The sequence below is a fragment of the Eleutherodactylus coqui genome, chromosome 5, assembly GCF_035609145.1.
Source record: "Eleutherodactylus coqui strain aEleCoq1 chromosome 5, aEleCoq1.hap1, whole genome shotgun sequence".
Taxonomy (NCBI): domain Eukaryota; kingdom Metazoa; phylum Chordata; class Amphibia; order Anura; family Eleutherodactylidae; genus Eleutherodactylus; species Eleutherodactylus coqui.
Genome location: NC_089841.1, coordinates 86,211,017 through 86,224,249, shown reverse-complemented (window position 1 = coordinate 86,224,249; position 13,233 = coordinate 86,211,017). Strand labels below are relative to the sequence as shown.

Sequence of the window (13,233 nt, the reverse complement as noted above, 5' to 3'; positions counted from 1 at the left end):
TGATTAAAGATGCCTGCCTCCTACAGACACTAAGCAAAAACTGAGCTAACTGGATGCCTGCAGAAGGGGTATAGCTAGTGGGAGGAGTTAACACTTTTTATGCTTAGTGTCGCCTCCTAGTGGCAGAAGCTATACCCAATGTCTTGTTGTGTCCTCCAATGATACAGACAAGAAACAAAATTATCAGCGCTCCCGTGGAGAATAGCGTAATATCACGCGGTCCCTGCTATCATGAACGAGGGATTTTATGCTTACATGAAATCCATCGTTTCGGCAGAAAAAGCAAACGATGGGAGCATTCACACGGTTAGCGCTCAAAAGACATTGTTTGAACGAATTTGAGCCATAATTGTTGCGTGTAAATGAGCCTTAACTCTGTAGGTTAATCTGTCAGGAAATCAGCAATGCAATACAGTTACAACTAATCATAAGGAAATTACTACAAGTAGACACTCACCTGGGCACATAACTGGTGCATCACATGGCCAAACTCATGGAAGTAAGTTTTCACCTCGTCGTGCCTCAGTAATGAAGGCCGGGTACTCGAAGGCTTGCTGAAGTTTGCCACCATTGCTGCTGCAGACATCATCTTGCTACCATCAGGCAGAAGACAACCTGGCTGTAGTCCAAAACATGCAGCGTGTCCATACTTTCCTTCCCTTAAGTTAAGGACATGAAGTTAGAAGATGTACAACTATCAACTAGAGGAGAAGGAATAAACCACAGGAGCCTCATCATACTGGTGAAGTTGGGCTAAGGTGATTTTATTCTAATCAGACATGTCAGGTAATGGGCTTGTGACAGCTGAAACCCCAGCGATCCATCCTGGGCCTAAACCCTAAATGATCATATAATAGAATTATAAAACATATTTCCCATCATATACACTGAGAATATCAGATGTTTTCAACCTCACACAATGTCACATGGACTAGTGGTTAACTGGAATGTAGGTTTCACGCTTGTTCCTCCACTGCCTCTTCCAATTGTCTTATGATTGAGGTCTACCACTCCATTCATATGGCAAGAGAAGGGGCTGTGTAAGAAGAAACGGCAAACAGCAAGGACCGGTACGAACTGCAAGACTGCCTATCGAATGGATATATTACATAGCCATCTATTCACTATACATATGTACACAGTTTCTCAGGACCCTCATCTGTAACATGCATGTGGTTAAAGGGTTTTTTTTTTTGGGGGGGGGGGGGGTATTTCAACTGATGAGCTATCTTTAAGAGAGTCCATAATTGTATGATTGAAAAGGGTCCAATATCTGGCACCCCTCCGATAAGCAGCCCTCTTCCTTCTGCTTTTGGTGGGGATCCTGAAGATTGAACTCCAACTGATTATACGTTAAAGGGGGCGTCAATTAGCAGCATAAGTCATCTATAGCAGATCGAGAGAGGTCCATTGCCAGGGACCCCACCAGTCAACTGTTTGCTGGGTCTTTGCAACAAGCTGATTTCTGCAGGAAGCAGATGGCTCTATTCACACTGCAGTGGCCACGCTCGGTATTGCAGGTCCAGCTCACATTGAAGAGAATGGGAACTTGGCCTGCAAAACCCATGTCTGGCCACGGCAGTAAGAACGGAGCTGTCTGATTCCAGCAGCAATCAGTTCATTGTATGAACACACCAACACAGCAAACAGCTGATCAGTGAGAGTCCCAAGTGGCAGACCCCCGCCAATCTATTACTCATGGCCTATCCTGTTGATAGACAACCCCTTTAAAGGGGTTATTCAGAATTTACTATTGATGACCTATTTTGAGGATAAGTCATCAATAGTTGATAACGAGGGGTCCATTGCTTGGGGATCTCTGCCAACAAGTGGACTGCCAGACCTGCTGTCAGAGTCAACAGTACTGGAATCAGTTAGTGCTGTCATAATTACAGCTGCCTGGTTTGGTACTACAGGTACAGTCTCATTGAATTCTATTGGAGCTGTGTCTGCAATACCGAAACGGCCTACTGCAATAAAAACAGCACTATCTGCTTCCAGCGCTAGCCATACTTACAGTGGGCCAGATCAGGTGACTGGTGGGAATCCCGAGCAGTGGGTGTCTGTCAATCAACTACTGATGACCTATCCTGAGGACAAGTCCTCTATAGTAAAAATCCAGGAAACCCCCTTTTATGGCCAATCCTACGGATAGATCATCAACTAAAAAGCCTCAAAACCCACTTAAGCACACCAACAGACCACTTCTTGGATCCTGGCAATTTACCCTTTTTACTACAGTTATATACAGTACCTTGCTAGAATACATTGCTCCAACACCCTGTAATAGACCTATGCATAATGTACTGCAGTGTATGATTTAATGAGACAGAGAAGTCCAGCATCCAGCAGTAGGAGTTAAAGCCTTCTTGAAACATGTATGGTTTACACTACCAATAAGCCCCGTATCAATGGCCGTACACTTGAATAAACCATAGACGCAAGAAAAAGTGTGCAAAAACACTAAAATAAATACAAAAAGATTAACTTCATTTAACAAACAAGTTAAACACTTAAAACCATTTTTAAAAAATGCCAAAACACAAGGGGGTGTAATAACACCTACTACCCATCTAATGCCCTCAGGTAGGCCAGTACACAATGTCAGCATTAGCGAGCATACACCCAGTAAATAGCTGTAAAGGCAATGCTATACCTGTAACCTAAGATAGACCGTAGTAGCTAATATTTGAAAAAGTTTGGAGCAAAAAAATGGCTGCCAAGGCATGGAGCCCCCAAATGTAATCTAGATGATAAAAACAGAGTCAAACTTAATGCACCCATGAGGGGATCTCATCCAAAGTACTGGAGCCGCACATCTACAGAGGAGAGTGAAAATCCCTAGCCATACCCGTAGCTTCGTCAGGAGTCAGGCATTACATTATGATGCTGATGTAAATGAACCCCAAGTGGACTTTTCTTCTACAAAGCCGTGCCCTCATGGGCTTGAATATTAGACAGGATGTCTCTTTACATTATGAGTATCTTTTTCTGTTGTGTGTTGCACAAACAGGATAGTAATGTTAGGACTGTGGATGTGGAACCACTGGATCAACCTACCAGGTGGGCAAAGGCCCAGTCCAGCGAAGCAGATAGCTGACCCTCAGGAGGAAAGGGGGAGCAGGACGACACCCATGCCTGCTAGATGCAGAGGGCAGGGGACTATGTCTTAACAGTGCACCTAACAAGTATAATATGTATGATATTCTAATTATGTCTTTTCCAGCCCATCTTCCCTGACAGTTATCATTAGATCATGTGACTTTAGTCAGGTGCTTATTTAATGAGAAGTTTGCTTTTGGGCAATGATCCAAGAAAAAGAATCTATTCCAAAACGCGTAGGTGTGCGCATTCATCCTTGATGTGTACCGTTTGGTTTTAACGTGGTTTTCTAACAAACCAAGGCTTTTTTTTTTTTTTTTTATTAGCTCCTTCCAATGGATGCCGGACTTATCTGTGATCCCCGTTGGCTTAAGATATCTCTGCAAATGGTTAAGGAGTGAGAATATGTTTAGGTGAGCTGACGCGGTTGCTTTTCTCTACAGTAAGCGACTTACCTTGGGTACAGATCCAGATAGAACTGTCCCAGAACGTCTCCCGTTGCACTGTCATACACTGCGTACAGAGTTACACTTTCATGCCACACATGAGGATTCTCCACACGTTCAAATCGAAGGCCAAGGAGCTCTTGGTAAATGACCAGAAGATTTCTTGTGACGGTCTCCATGGGGAAATACTCCTGCAGTTTCTCCTGATCTACAGAGTACTTGGTCTCCACAATGCGGGTGAGGTAGTAGTGCAAGTCCCAAGCGTTGATTTTACCATCAAACTCCACCTTTCTTTCTTCACATTCCTCACTTTTCATTTTCAAAATGCATAGCTTTTCTTCTTCACCTAATGGCTTTACCTTCGTCTTCAGATTGTCTAAAAAAACAGAACTATTTCTTCACTCAGCTTGTAAACGTTGATTGCATAGTATACAATTTTAAAAGGCAAAGGGGTTGTCCGGAACAAACATCGATGACTTACGCATAAGACAGGTCGTAAGTGTTTAGTGGTGGCCCGATGCCTGAAACTCTCCCAAAATGCTCCTTTGTGGTTTACTGGGTACAATGGCTTATCTGTATGGGGGCAGTGCCTGGTACTGCCCATCAATTGTATGCTACGGCGGGGTTTCGCTCTACTGATTGGCAAGGAACCCGAGGTCAGACCGCCACTGATCAAAACATTAACATCAGTGTTTAACCCAATAAAACGGCCAAGCGCCATAAAATTACGGCGCTTGGTCTTGGGATTTGATCCCAGCCAATAGTAAAAATAGGAGGCAGATTAAATGTAGCTGGAGTAGGTTGAGTCCTAGAAGTGCCACTTCCGCTACTCAACCTGGTGATCATGGGACCACTGGGTGCCCCCTGCCACAGCAGAGCTGCAGGGTCTTCGCAGGCCCAAAATCAGCTCTGTTAGTGACTACTATTACTGTGGGAGGAGGTTTTTTCCTGAGAGTTACAAAGCTAAAAGTGTGTGTGTGTAATTAATATATACATATATATATATATATATATATATAGCTAAACTGGAAACATATGCACTCTGTAATCAAAGACTATTACATCAAAACGTCAGAAATAAAACGGAGAATCCACTCTTGTACTTTATTTTAGCGTGAATATACTAAACATTTTAAAAATAACTATAAATTTAAAAAGGCCATAAAACTACCACATGGATAAAATTCCTACAAAAGTGTCTGGTCTTGTTGGCCTGAAACACCCTGGTCCTTAAGGGGTTAAGTCTCAGAAAACCCCTTTGAACTACAACTTACCTAGAAAGGTAGAGACGTTACTCGTGTTCTTAGCCGTATTTAGCTCAAGTACAAAATCTGCGTGTGTCTGGTATCCCAGAAGTTCTGCCAGGTTAGCCCGAAGTATAATCAGCTCTTCAAGGATTTTAGTATTCTCCTAAAATAAAGGATAAAAACATTTTGCACATGAAGATGCCGTGACATAATGTTCATTACCCGGGGGTCCTGGGTTCTAATCCAACCAGGAAGCACCTGCACACAGTTGGTATATCCACTCTGTGCTTAGATGAGTTTCCTCTAGTTACTCGGTATTCATCCTACGCTCCTACAACATACTTGGGTTAAGAGGCTCCTTATGAAAGTTTCCATAATGTGTGTGAAGTGGAGGAATTAGACTATAAGAACCACAATAGAAAAATGAAAAGGGTGAAACTGGCAAGAATTAAGTGCTCTACAAGAGTAAGGTCAGCCAATATGATCTTCTCATATCTTATTACAGTATGATAAAATCAACAAGGGGGATTTCCATCTTAAAAAAATCTGTAAGATGAGACTCCCCTATGAAGTGCCCTCATCACTCTCCACAGCTTTGATTGACAGTTGTAACATCCAATTAGAAGATCAATATGGCTGTCAATCAAAGCTGAGCCACAACTGAATGAAGAGTACTTCAGAGAGAAGTCTTGGCACGCAAGATATAAAGTATAGCTTTCTACAAGCTGCCGATAGGGACAGCATATACATAAGTATGCTTTAGAACTCCTTCACGCCCTAGGGCATACATTTACGTCCTGGGTGTGCAAGATTTGTATGAAGCATGATCAGGATCCGATCCCGCTCCATAAACGGCGGGTATGTCTTTGACAGCTGAAACCCGCCTGCGACAACAGCAATCAGAGTGAATGCTAATCACAGTTGTCAACCCTTCAAATGCTGCTGTCAATTCTGACAGTGGCATTTAATTACCACGATTAACATTTGGGGGGGGGGGGGGGGGTGTTCACAAACGGCCCAGTGTGAGATCACAAGGAGCAGTTTGGTTGCCATGACAGGGTAGGGCCTTCTGAAAGTCCCCAGGGCTGCCATGCTCGGATGCCTATCAAGCCATGCCACAGGCACAGACTGCATGTCAGAATGCAGTATAATGCAATACCTATGGCATTGCATTATACTGTATGAGCAATCAAACAATCGCAAATTCAAACCTCCTATGGGGAATAAAAAAATTTAAAAAAATGTAAAAAGGAGTTAAAAAAAAAACTATTAAATTATTAGAAAAAAAAGAGAAAAGAAACATTTCCCATATTTATAATAATAATAATCTTTATTTGTATAGCGCCAACTTATTCCGCAGCGCTTTCAAGGAAATCAAAATCAGTGCTTTATAATGAAATCAAAAACAAAAACATTTGGCATAACGAAGTCCATAAAAGTCCAATCTACCAAACTAAGTAACCTATTATTTATCAAGCACAGTGAAGGTCATCTTAAAGAAAAAAAAAAAAGAAACCTATACACAACACCAAAATTTCGCTCACCAAGAAAAATGTTTAAATGAAAAGCAGTCAAAAAGTCGTATGAAATCCAAAATAGAGACTACAAGACATTCTGCAGAGATCAAACCCGCACACGAAGTATCGACGTAAAAATAAAAAAACATTGTGGCTGCCAGAAGATTGCAGCAGAAAAAAATATATCTGTGGAAAAAATGATTTTTTTAAAAAGTAGTACAGCAAAAAACACTATATTGGTATTGTCGTAACCGTACTGAGAATAAAATTATCGTGTCGTTTTTGCCGCAGTGTATATACCATAAAAACAGGACCCTCCAAAGATAGTGGAATTGGTTTCCCCCCCCCCCCCCCTCTTCATTTCACTCCACTTAGAAACTTTTAAAAGGTTCCGAGCAGTACATGGTACATTAAATGGTACCACTGCAAAATACAAAGCCTTAGACACTTACGTCGATGGGTAAATAAATAAGTTATGATCTTTTTTTTTTTTTTTTAAATGGGAAGGGAAAAACAAAAATGGGGAAAAAAAATGCCGAGTTAATAAGGGGTTAAGGAAGAAGTCCAGCCTTGTCGTCTTTTGATATATCATACTGTAGTTACATATGAGCGCATGATATTGAGATGATCTTGGACACAAACACATTTGTTAACGATTAGAGATTTCTGTTACTTAGTGGGTCGAAGATGAAAAACTTTTCTAATGTGATCTGACATTTTAAACTTGATTTCACTTTATTACTTGACTCTTCAGAGGGATCAAAGGGGTTGTCTCATGAAGACCACCTACTGTACCTCTAACCACCCTATTAGGCCATACGGATGTCCATCCAGTACGCTAACAGACATTTATGTTAAATGCAACCATGTGCTCCTACATTTCTCCAACAGTAGCTGGCTTCCCCATTATAACAGCTCATCACAGGACTGGCTATTTAAAAAAAAAAAAAGAAGGATGCCTTCACAAGGCACCCCTTTAATATAAATACAGCAATCACTCAATCAAAAGCCTAGGCCATCATTACTTAAAGGGGTTTTCCGATGTTGTACATACTTTGAAAGATGTTGCTAAATGGCAGAATACCATATTATATACACCCAGTACATTATTTTGCCTTTCCACCGGCTCCAGACTGCGCCTACTGCTTCTGCCGAGCTAAGTGACTATTTACTATCACAACCTCTGTCTGTTCTACTACAAATGCCATAATACACTGTCATCCCAAGCTTGATTAGACTCGCCCCATACATATACTCTGAATAGCCCACTGTGCATGTGTTCTTGGATAGTGGTCAGAGCTCCAGAAGAAAGCTGCTGATGTTGTCATAGCCAAGTTTCCCAAGCGAACATGCGCAATTGCAGTTCTGGAGTAATACTCGTATAGTAACACAGTATGTAAGTCTGAAAAAAAGACATGCCCATCCAGTTCAGCCTCTTATCCTGCAATGTTGATCCAAAAAAAAGGGCAAAAAACAAATGAAGTAGAAGCCAATTTTCCTCTTTTTCTTTTAGGCTGCGTTCACACGGAAATCCCGCGGTTTGGCCGCAGCAAAAAACGCAAGATTTCCGCCGGGAGAACCACCGTGGAAAAACCCGCAGCGGCTTTGAAGCGGCCCGGCCGCTCGCTCTTCCGCTGCGGTCGGCGCTCCCATAGAGGAGAGCGTGGCCGCAACGGAAAGCAAAAATACATAGACATGCTGCACGTTCTAAAGCCGCGGCTGCGGTCGCCACAGCTGCAGTTCCTGCCTGACTTACCGCAACGGATTGGCCGTCCCGTGTGGACGAGATTTCTGAGAAATCTCGTCCACATGGCTGGCTAATCCCGAGATTAGCGGCTGTAGGCGGATTTGCCGCGGCGAAATTCCGCGGCAAATCCACCCTGTGTGAACCCAGCCTTAAACTCCAACTCTGGCAATCAAAATAACTCCCTGGATCAACACACCTAGGCCTGGCTGCTGCATCCCCCTATCTGCCCACCCATCTGATCTGACTACAAGCCGGATGTTAGAACTGAAGGACATGGCCAGAAGTGCCACACAGCATTCTGATGGACATGACATCAGCAGAAACTGTGCAACATTGTCCTTTTTATTTTATACTTTTCCACTCTAGCTATCCCAGTAACTTTCCCCCACAGTAACAGTAGTCACTAACGGAGACGATTTTGGGCCTGCGAAGACCCTGCAGCTCTGCTGTGGCAGGGGGGCACCCAGTGGTCACGTGATCACCAGGTTGAGTAGCGGAACTCCACTCTGCTTTCTCTGTTCACTACATAGCGCTACGCTGTTGGAGGCTGTTCTGCATACGTATGTAACAGTATACAGGCCAGTGCTCTGCTGTCAGAGGCTGTTCTGCATACGTATGTAACAGTATACAGGCCAGCGCTCCTATTGAGAAACACGCGTTGGCCCTTGTCTGACGTTAGAGCTATACAGAGAAATCTTGTTGTCAGACGAGGGCTGACACTGGATTGGAAACAGTTAATTTTCCAAAAAATTGTTAAAGGGGTTGTCCCGCGCCGAAACGGGTTTTTTTTTTTTTTTTTTCAACCCCCCCCCCATCCTGTTCGGCGCGAGACAACCCCGATGCAGGGGTTAAAAAAAGAACACCGCACAGCGCTTACCTGAATCCCCGCGCGCCGGTGACTTCTTACTTACCTGCTGAAGATGGCCGCCGGGATCTTCTCCCTCGGTGGACCGCAGGGCTTCTGTGCGGTCCATTGCCGATTCCAGCCTCCTGATTGGCTGGAATCAGCACGTGACGGGGCGGAGCTACACGGAGCCGGCATCCTGCACGAGCGGCCCCATTGAGAAAAGAAGAAGACCCGGACTGCGCAAGCGCGGCTAATTTGGCCATTAGACGCCGAAAATTAGACGGGCTCCATGGAAACGAGGACGCTAGCAACGGAGCAGGTAAGTGAAAAACTTCTTATAACTTCTGTATGGCTCATAATTAATGCACAATGTACATTACAAAGTGCATTAATATGGCCATACAGAAGTGTATAGACCCACTTGCTGCCGCGGGACAACCCCTTTAATAAAAACCATGATGACAGTTTATTTTTATGCGTTTCTGAGTAATTCTAACAAATCCACAATGTGCTTTCCCATCCAAAATAATTAAGAACTGGGGAGTGTGCGGACAGCAGGGAGATTGGATTGGAAATGGTTAATACTATCATTATGATCTTTAAGTCAAGGGTAGGACACAATGGAGGTTGCAGGTACTCACGTCCATACACCGACTGTTGAAAGCGGCTTCCAATTTCCTCCTAGTTTCAGGAACAGAACACTTTTTAACAACAGGAAAATAATGTGGATACTGGAGAGTCACTTTATAATCGTCACCGTCTGTTTTTTCTAAGCCGTCAATGAAGTCAGTAGGAAGACCTTCTGTAAAGTAGACCACAGCAGAGACAATGGTTAGTGACAGGCACTTACATCCAAATATACAAAGGAGAACAATCTTGAATTTATGGAATATTTCTTTTAAATATAACGATATGCCGCATCCATCTGCAACTTCCCAGCTGTCCAAAACCCAAGAGACACATCTGCGGGTATAGGACAGCTGGGAAGTCAAACTTGGAGTGTATAAACTCAATGACCTCACTCCAGAAGGAAAGACCCTCGGACATGATCACACTGAATGTAGGAACGTACCCTTTGAGGCTTGGCATCTGAGGCAACGGTCTATAGATGCTCCCATATTTTGTATATTTAATCCGTTTTTATTAAAGTTTTGTGAATATTATAAAATAAACAATAGCAAAAAGGTCTCGCAGGACCAAATGTATAAAAACGGTAACCTTAACATTTTCTTATGTAATTTCAAAACATATTATACATTTCTCCTTTTGATTTTGTGATTCGTTAGTTTTTACATTATATAGTTATTGGACAGGGCGATCCCCTAGAACTTATGAAATCAACAGTTTTAAGCTTTCACATTGCCTGATCTATGGATTGGTTCTACTGTAGTTATTCTAATTAGAGATGACTAGAGATGAGCGAGTATACTCGTTAAAGGCAATTGCTCGAGCGAGCATTGCCTTTAGAGAGTATCTCCCCCGCTCGAGACAGCTGGTTCGGGTGCCGGTTCGCGGGAGCGGGGGGAGAGAGATCTCCCCTCCGTTCCGCCCCGCTCTCCCCCGCAGCTTCGTGCCCGCCGCCGGCACCCGAACCTTCCGTCTCGAGCGGGGGAGATACTCGCTAAAGGCAATGCTCGCTCGAGCGATTGCCTTTAGCGAGTATACTCGCTCATCTATAGAGATGACTAAGCATCCATATTAACATCCAAAACAACGTTCTGCAGGTCGTGTTTGAGCAAAACAAAATCCTGTTTCAGGTCATCAACCTTTACCACCAACATAGTCTGATAGGTGTTTATGGAAGTTAAGATCTCACAATATTTTTGATCCATTGGTGTAGGGAATTAGAATATAAATTTTATATGCAATAATGTCCCAAGATATTACTGTATATACTCAAGTATCAGCCGAGTCAATAAGTTTTACCACAAAAAAAAATAAATGGTAAAACTTATTAACTCTAGTATAAGCTATACTCAAGTATATACTAGGTATAAAAAAAAAAACAAAAAAAAAAAAAAAAAACTCACAATACTCACCTCTCAAGTAAGTGTCTCCGTCCCCAGCGCGATTGTCTCGCCAGTGGTGCGGCAAGCTGCTTGGGAACTCTCCCCGTTGTCATCTCCCTGCTCGGCTTTGGATTCCCCTGCCTTCAGCGCTGTCTAAGTAAGAGCTGTGATTGGTCCGCGCACCAGCCATTCACAGCGGTGCTCGATAAAGCAATCACAACCATTCAGTGATGTCATTTACTGAATGATCGAGCGCCGACTGCAATTGGTTGGTGCTCGGTCTAATCACGGCGCTTACTTACACAGCGCTGACAGTGGGGAAATTCAAAGCCGAACAGGGGGATGATGGTGGGGAGAGTTCTTAAGCAGCTTGCTGCACCGCCGGAGACCATCGCGCCGGGGACACAGACACTGGCTGGGATGTAAGTATTGCGGTTTGTTTGGGTTTTTTTCCCCTCACTCGAGTATAAGGTGAGGGGGCATTTTTAGCATTAAAAAATGTGCTGAAAAACTCGGCTTATATGCGAGTATATACGGTATATCTGCAGGGAAAAATTGTAAGTCTGCTGCCGAAATACTGTCTTCTTACAGAGGGGGTAGACAAAAAAACAGCTAAAAAATATATCATCTGCTGTGAGCAAACTGCCTCTTGGGTGTTTTTGCCTTTCTATGGATCAACAAGGAGGTTGAAACTGGCTGAACTAGATGGACATAGTATGTTAGGCCGAATGAAGACAATGTTACAAACACCCACTATGGGTCAAAACTGACCTTTGAGTCGCTTTTGGTCTTCAGGTGAAGAGATTGCAGCAGAAGAAACACAATTAACTGCATGAAGCCACAAGGTTCATAGGGTAGCGGTTTAGAGATTATAGTGTCGGTTGTGTGTGGTTGTTCTCAGCAAGAGAAACCAAGTAATCTTGTAGATATGATATCTTTTAAAGGCTAACAAAAATACTTGTGTTATAGTGAGCTTTCAAACCTACTCAGGGTTCTTCCTCAGGCATAATGGAACAGATCTAAAGACGTATTTATAATAAAAACATATACACATGATCACATGGGACGGCAAAAACACGGCGTGATTAATTTGCACTTGAAATGAATTCCAGAACAGAATAAGAGGGCACAGACATTTTGTGATTAATAGCACTTAGATAAATACCACAAAGGGATGAGCATAATATTAAATACTTAATTAGTCAAGTGACAAGGGATGTGAAAGTTTTATGGCCTCTAAATTTATGTTAGGGGGTCACCACTAGGCCAACGTGTTACCTCTGCTCTGGGTTGCTCAAATCTCATAATCTCCACTGATGCAAAAACTACCCTCCGAGATTCATTCTGTTTTTGATAGTATCAAAAGTGCTTATAAACTTATATTCCCAAATTCTTCTATGACGTTGGGACTTAAAATTGCCTTTAAGTATAATAATTTTCATATGTTGTGTTCATGACTAGAAAAATGCTTTGTCGCAGGTAATTCTGTCTTTCTCTCTTTAATCGTGTGGAGATGCAATCTCATTAGAGTTGAGCGTACATATTCTGCCGAGCTTGATGCTCGTTCGAGTATTAGCGTACTCAATGGTGCTCGTTACTCGAACAAGCATCAAGCTGTGAGAGAGAAAACAATAAATAAATAAAAAAAACCAACTCGGCACCCGGCGTCCCACATACAAAAATTGCTCGAGTCTCCCATTGTAGCCAATGGGGTTCGTTACTCGAGTAGAGCTCTCGAATTTTACGAAAAGCTCGACTCGAATAACGCGGACCCGAGCATTTGGGTGCTCGCTCATCTCTAAATCTCATCCTGGCTTTCAGTTTTTATCCTGTTTACCCATCTAGATTTGTTCCATTATACCTGAGGAAGGACCCTGAGAGGTTCGAAAGCTCGCAACATCATGTAACTTTGTTAGCCATTAAAAGGTATCATAGCTAGAAGATTACTTGGTTTTTCTTACTGAGAGCAATCACATTTTGCTCTACTGGCTAGCACGGTACTAAACTTTTTTTCTAGTGTCAGTTGTTACTCCTCTATACTACAGATAGAGAGATCACTAATCAGACTGAATTTACAAGGTCTTACTGACAATCCTGAATAAAGATACAATGGAGAAAGGAGCTACACATCTAAAACAGGACTTTCCAGACTCAAACTGGCTAAGCCCCTAGCTCAAATCTCCCTACACCCCCCTCAATGCGTTTCCTTGGCCCTACCATGACCAGATCATCAGGAGCTTTAGAAGAAAAAATATAAGATAGACAAAAAGCCGTCCAGTACCTGTCTCTCGGGACATTATTGCATCTATATTAGTATG

At 42.8% G+C, this 13,233-nt stretch overlaps 1 protein-coding gene across 1 annotated transcript in view; it reads right to left on the bottom strand.

Annotated features, from left to right (window-relative positions):
* Window positions 1-13,233, bottom strand: part of NLN (neurolysin) — a 61,123-nt gene that overhangs the window by 36,209 nt on the left and 11,681 nt on the right. The window contains exons 6-9 of the mRNA XM_066602804.1: window positions 9,548-9,708; window positions 4,823-4,958; window positions 3,558-3,924; window positions 458-659 (exon numbers count right to left, since the gene is read on the bottom strand). Of these exons, the coding sequence (XP_066458901.1) occupies window positions 458-659; window positions 3,558-3,924; window positions 4,823-4,958; window positions 9,548-9,708 (866 nt within the window). The remainder of the gene's footprint in view (window positions 1-457; window positions 660-3,557; window positions 3,925-4,822; window positions 4,959-9,547; window positions 9,709-13,233) is intronic.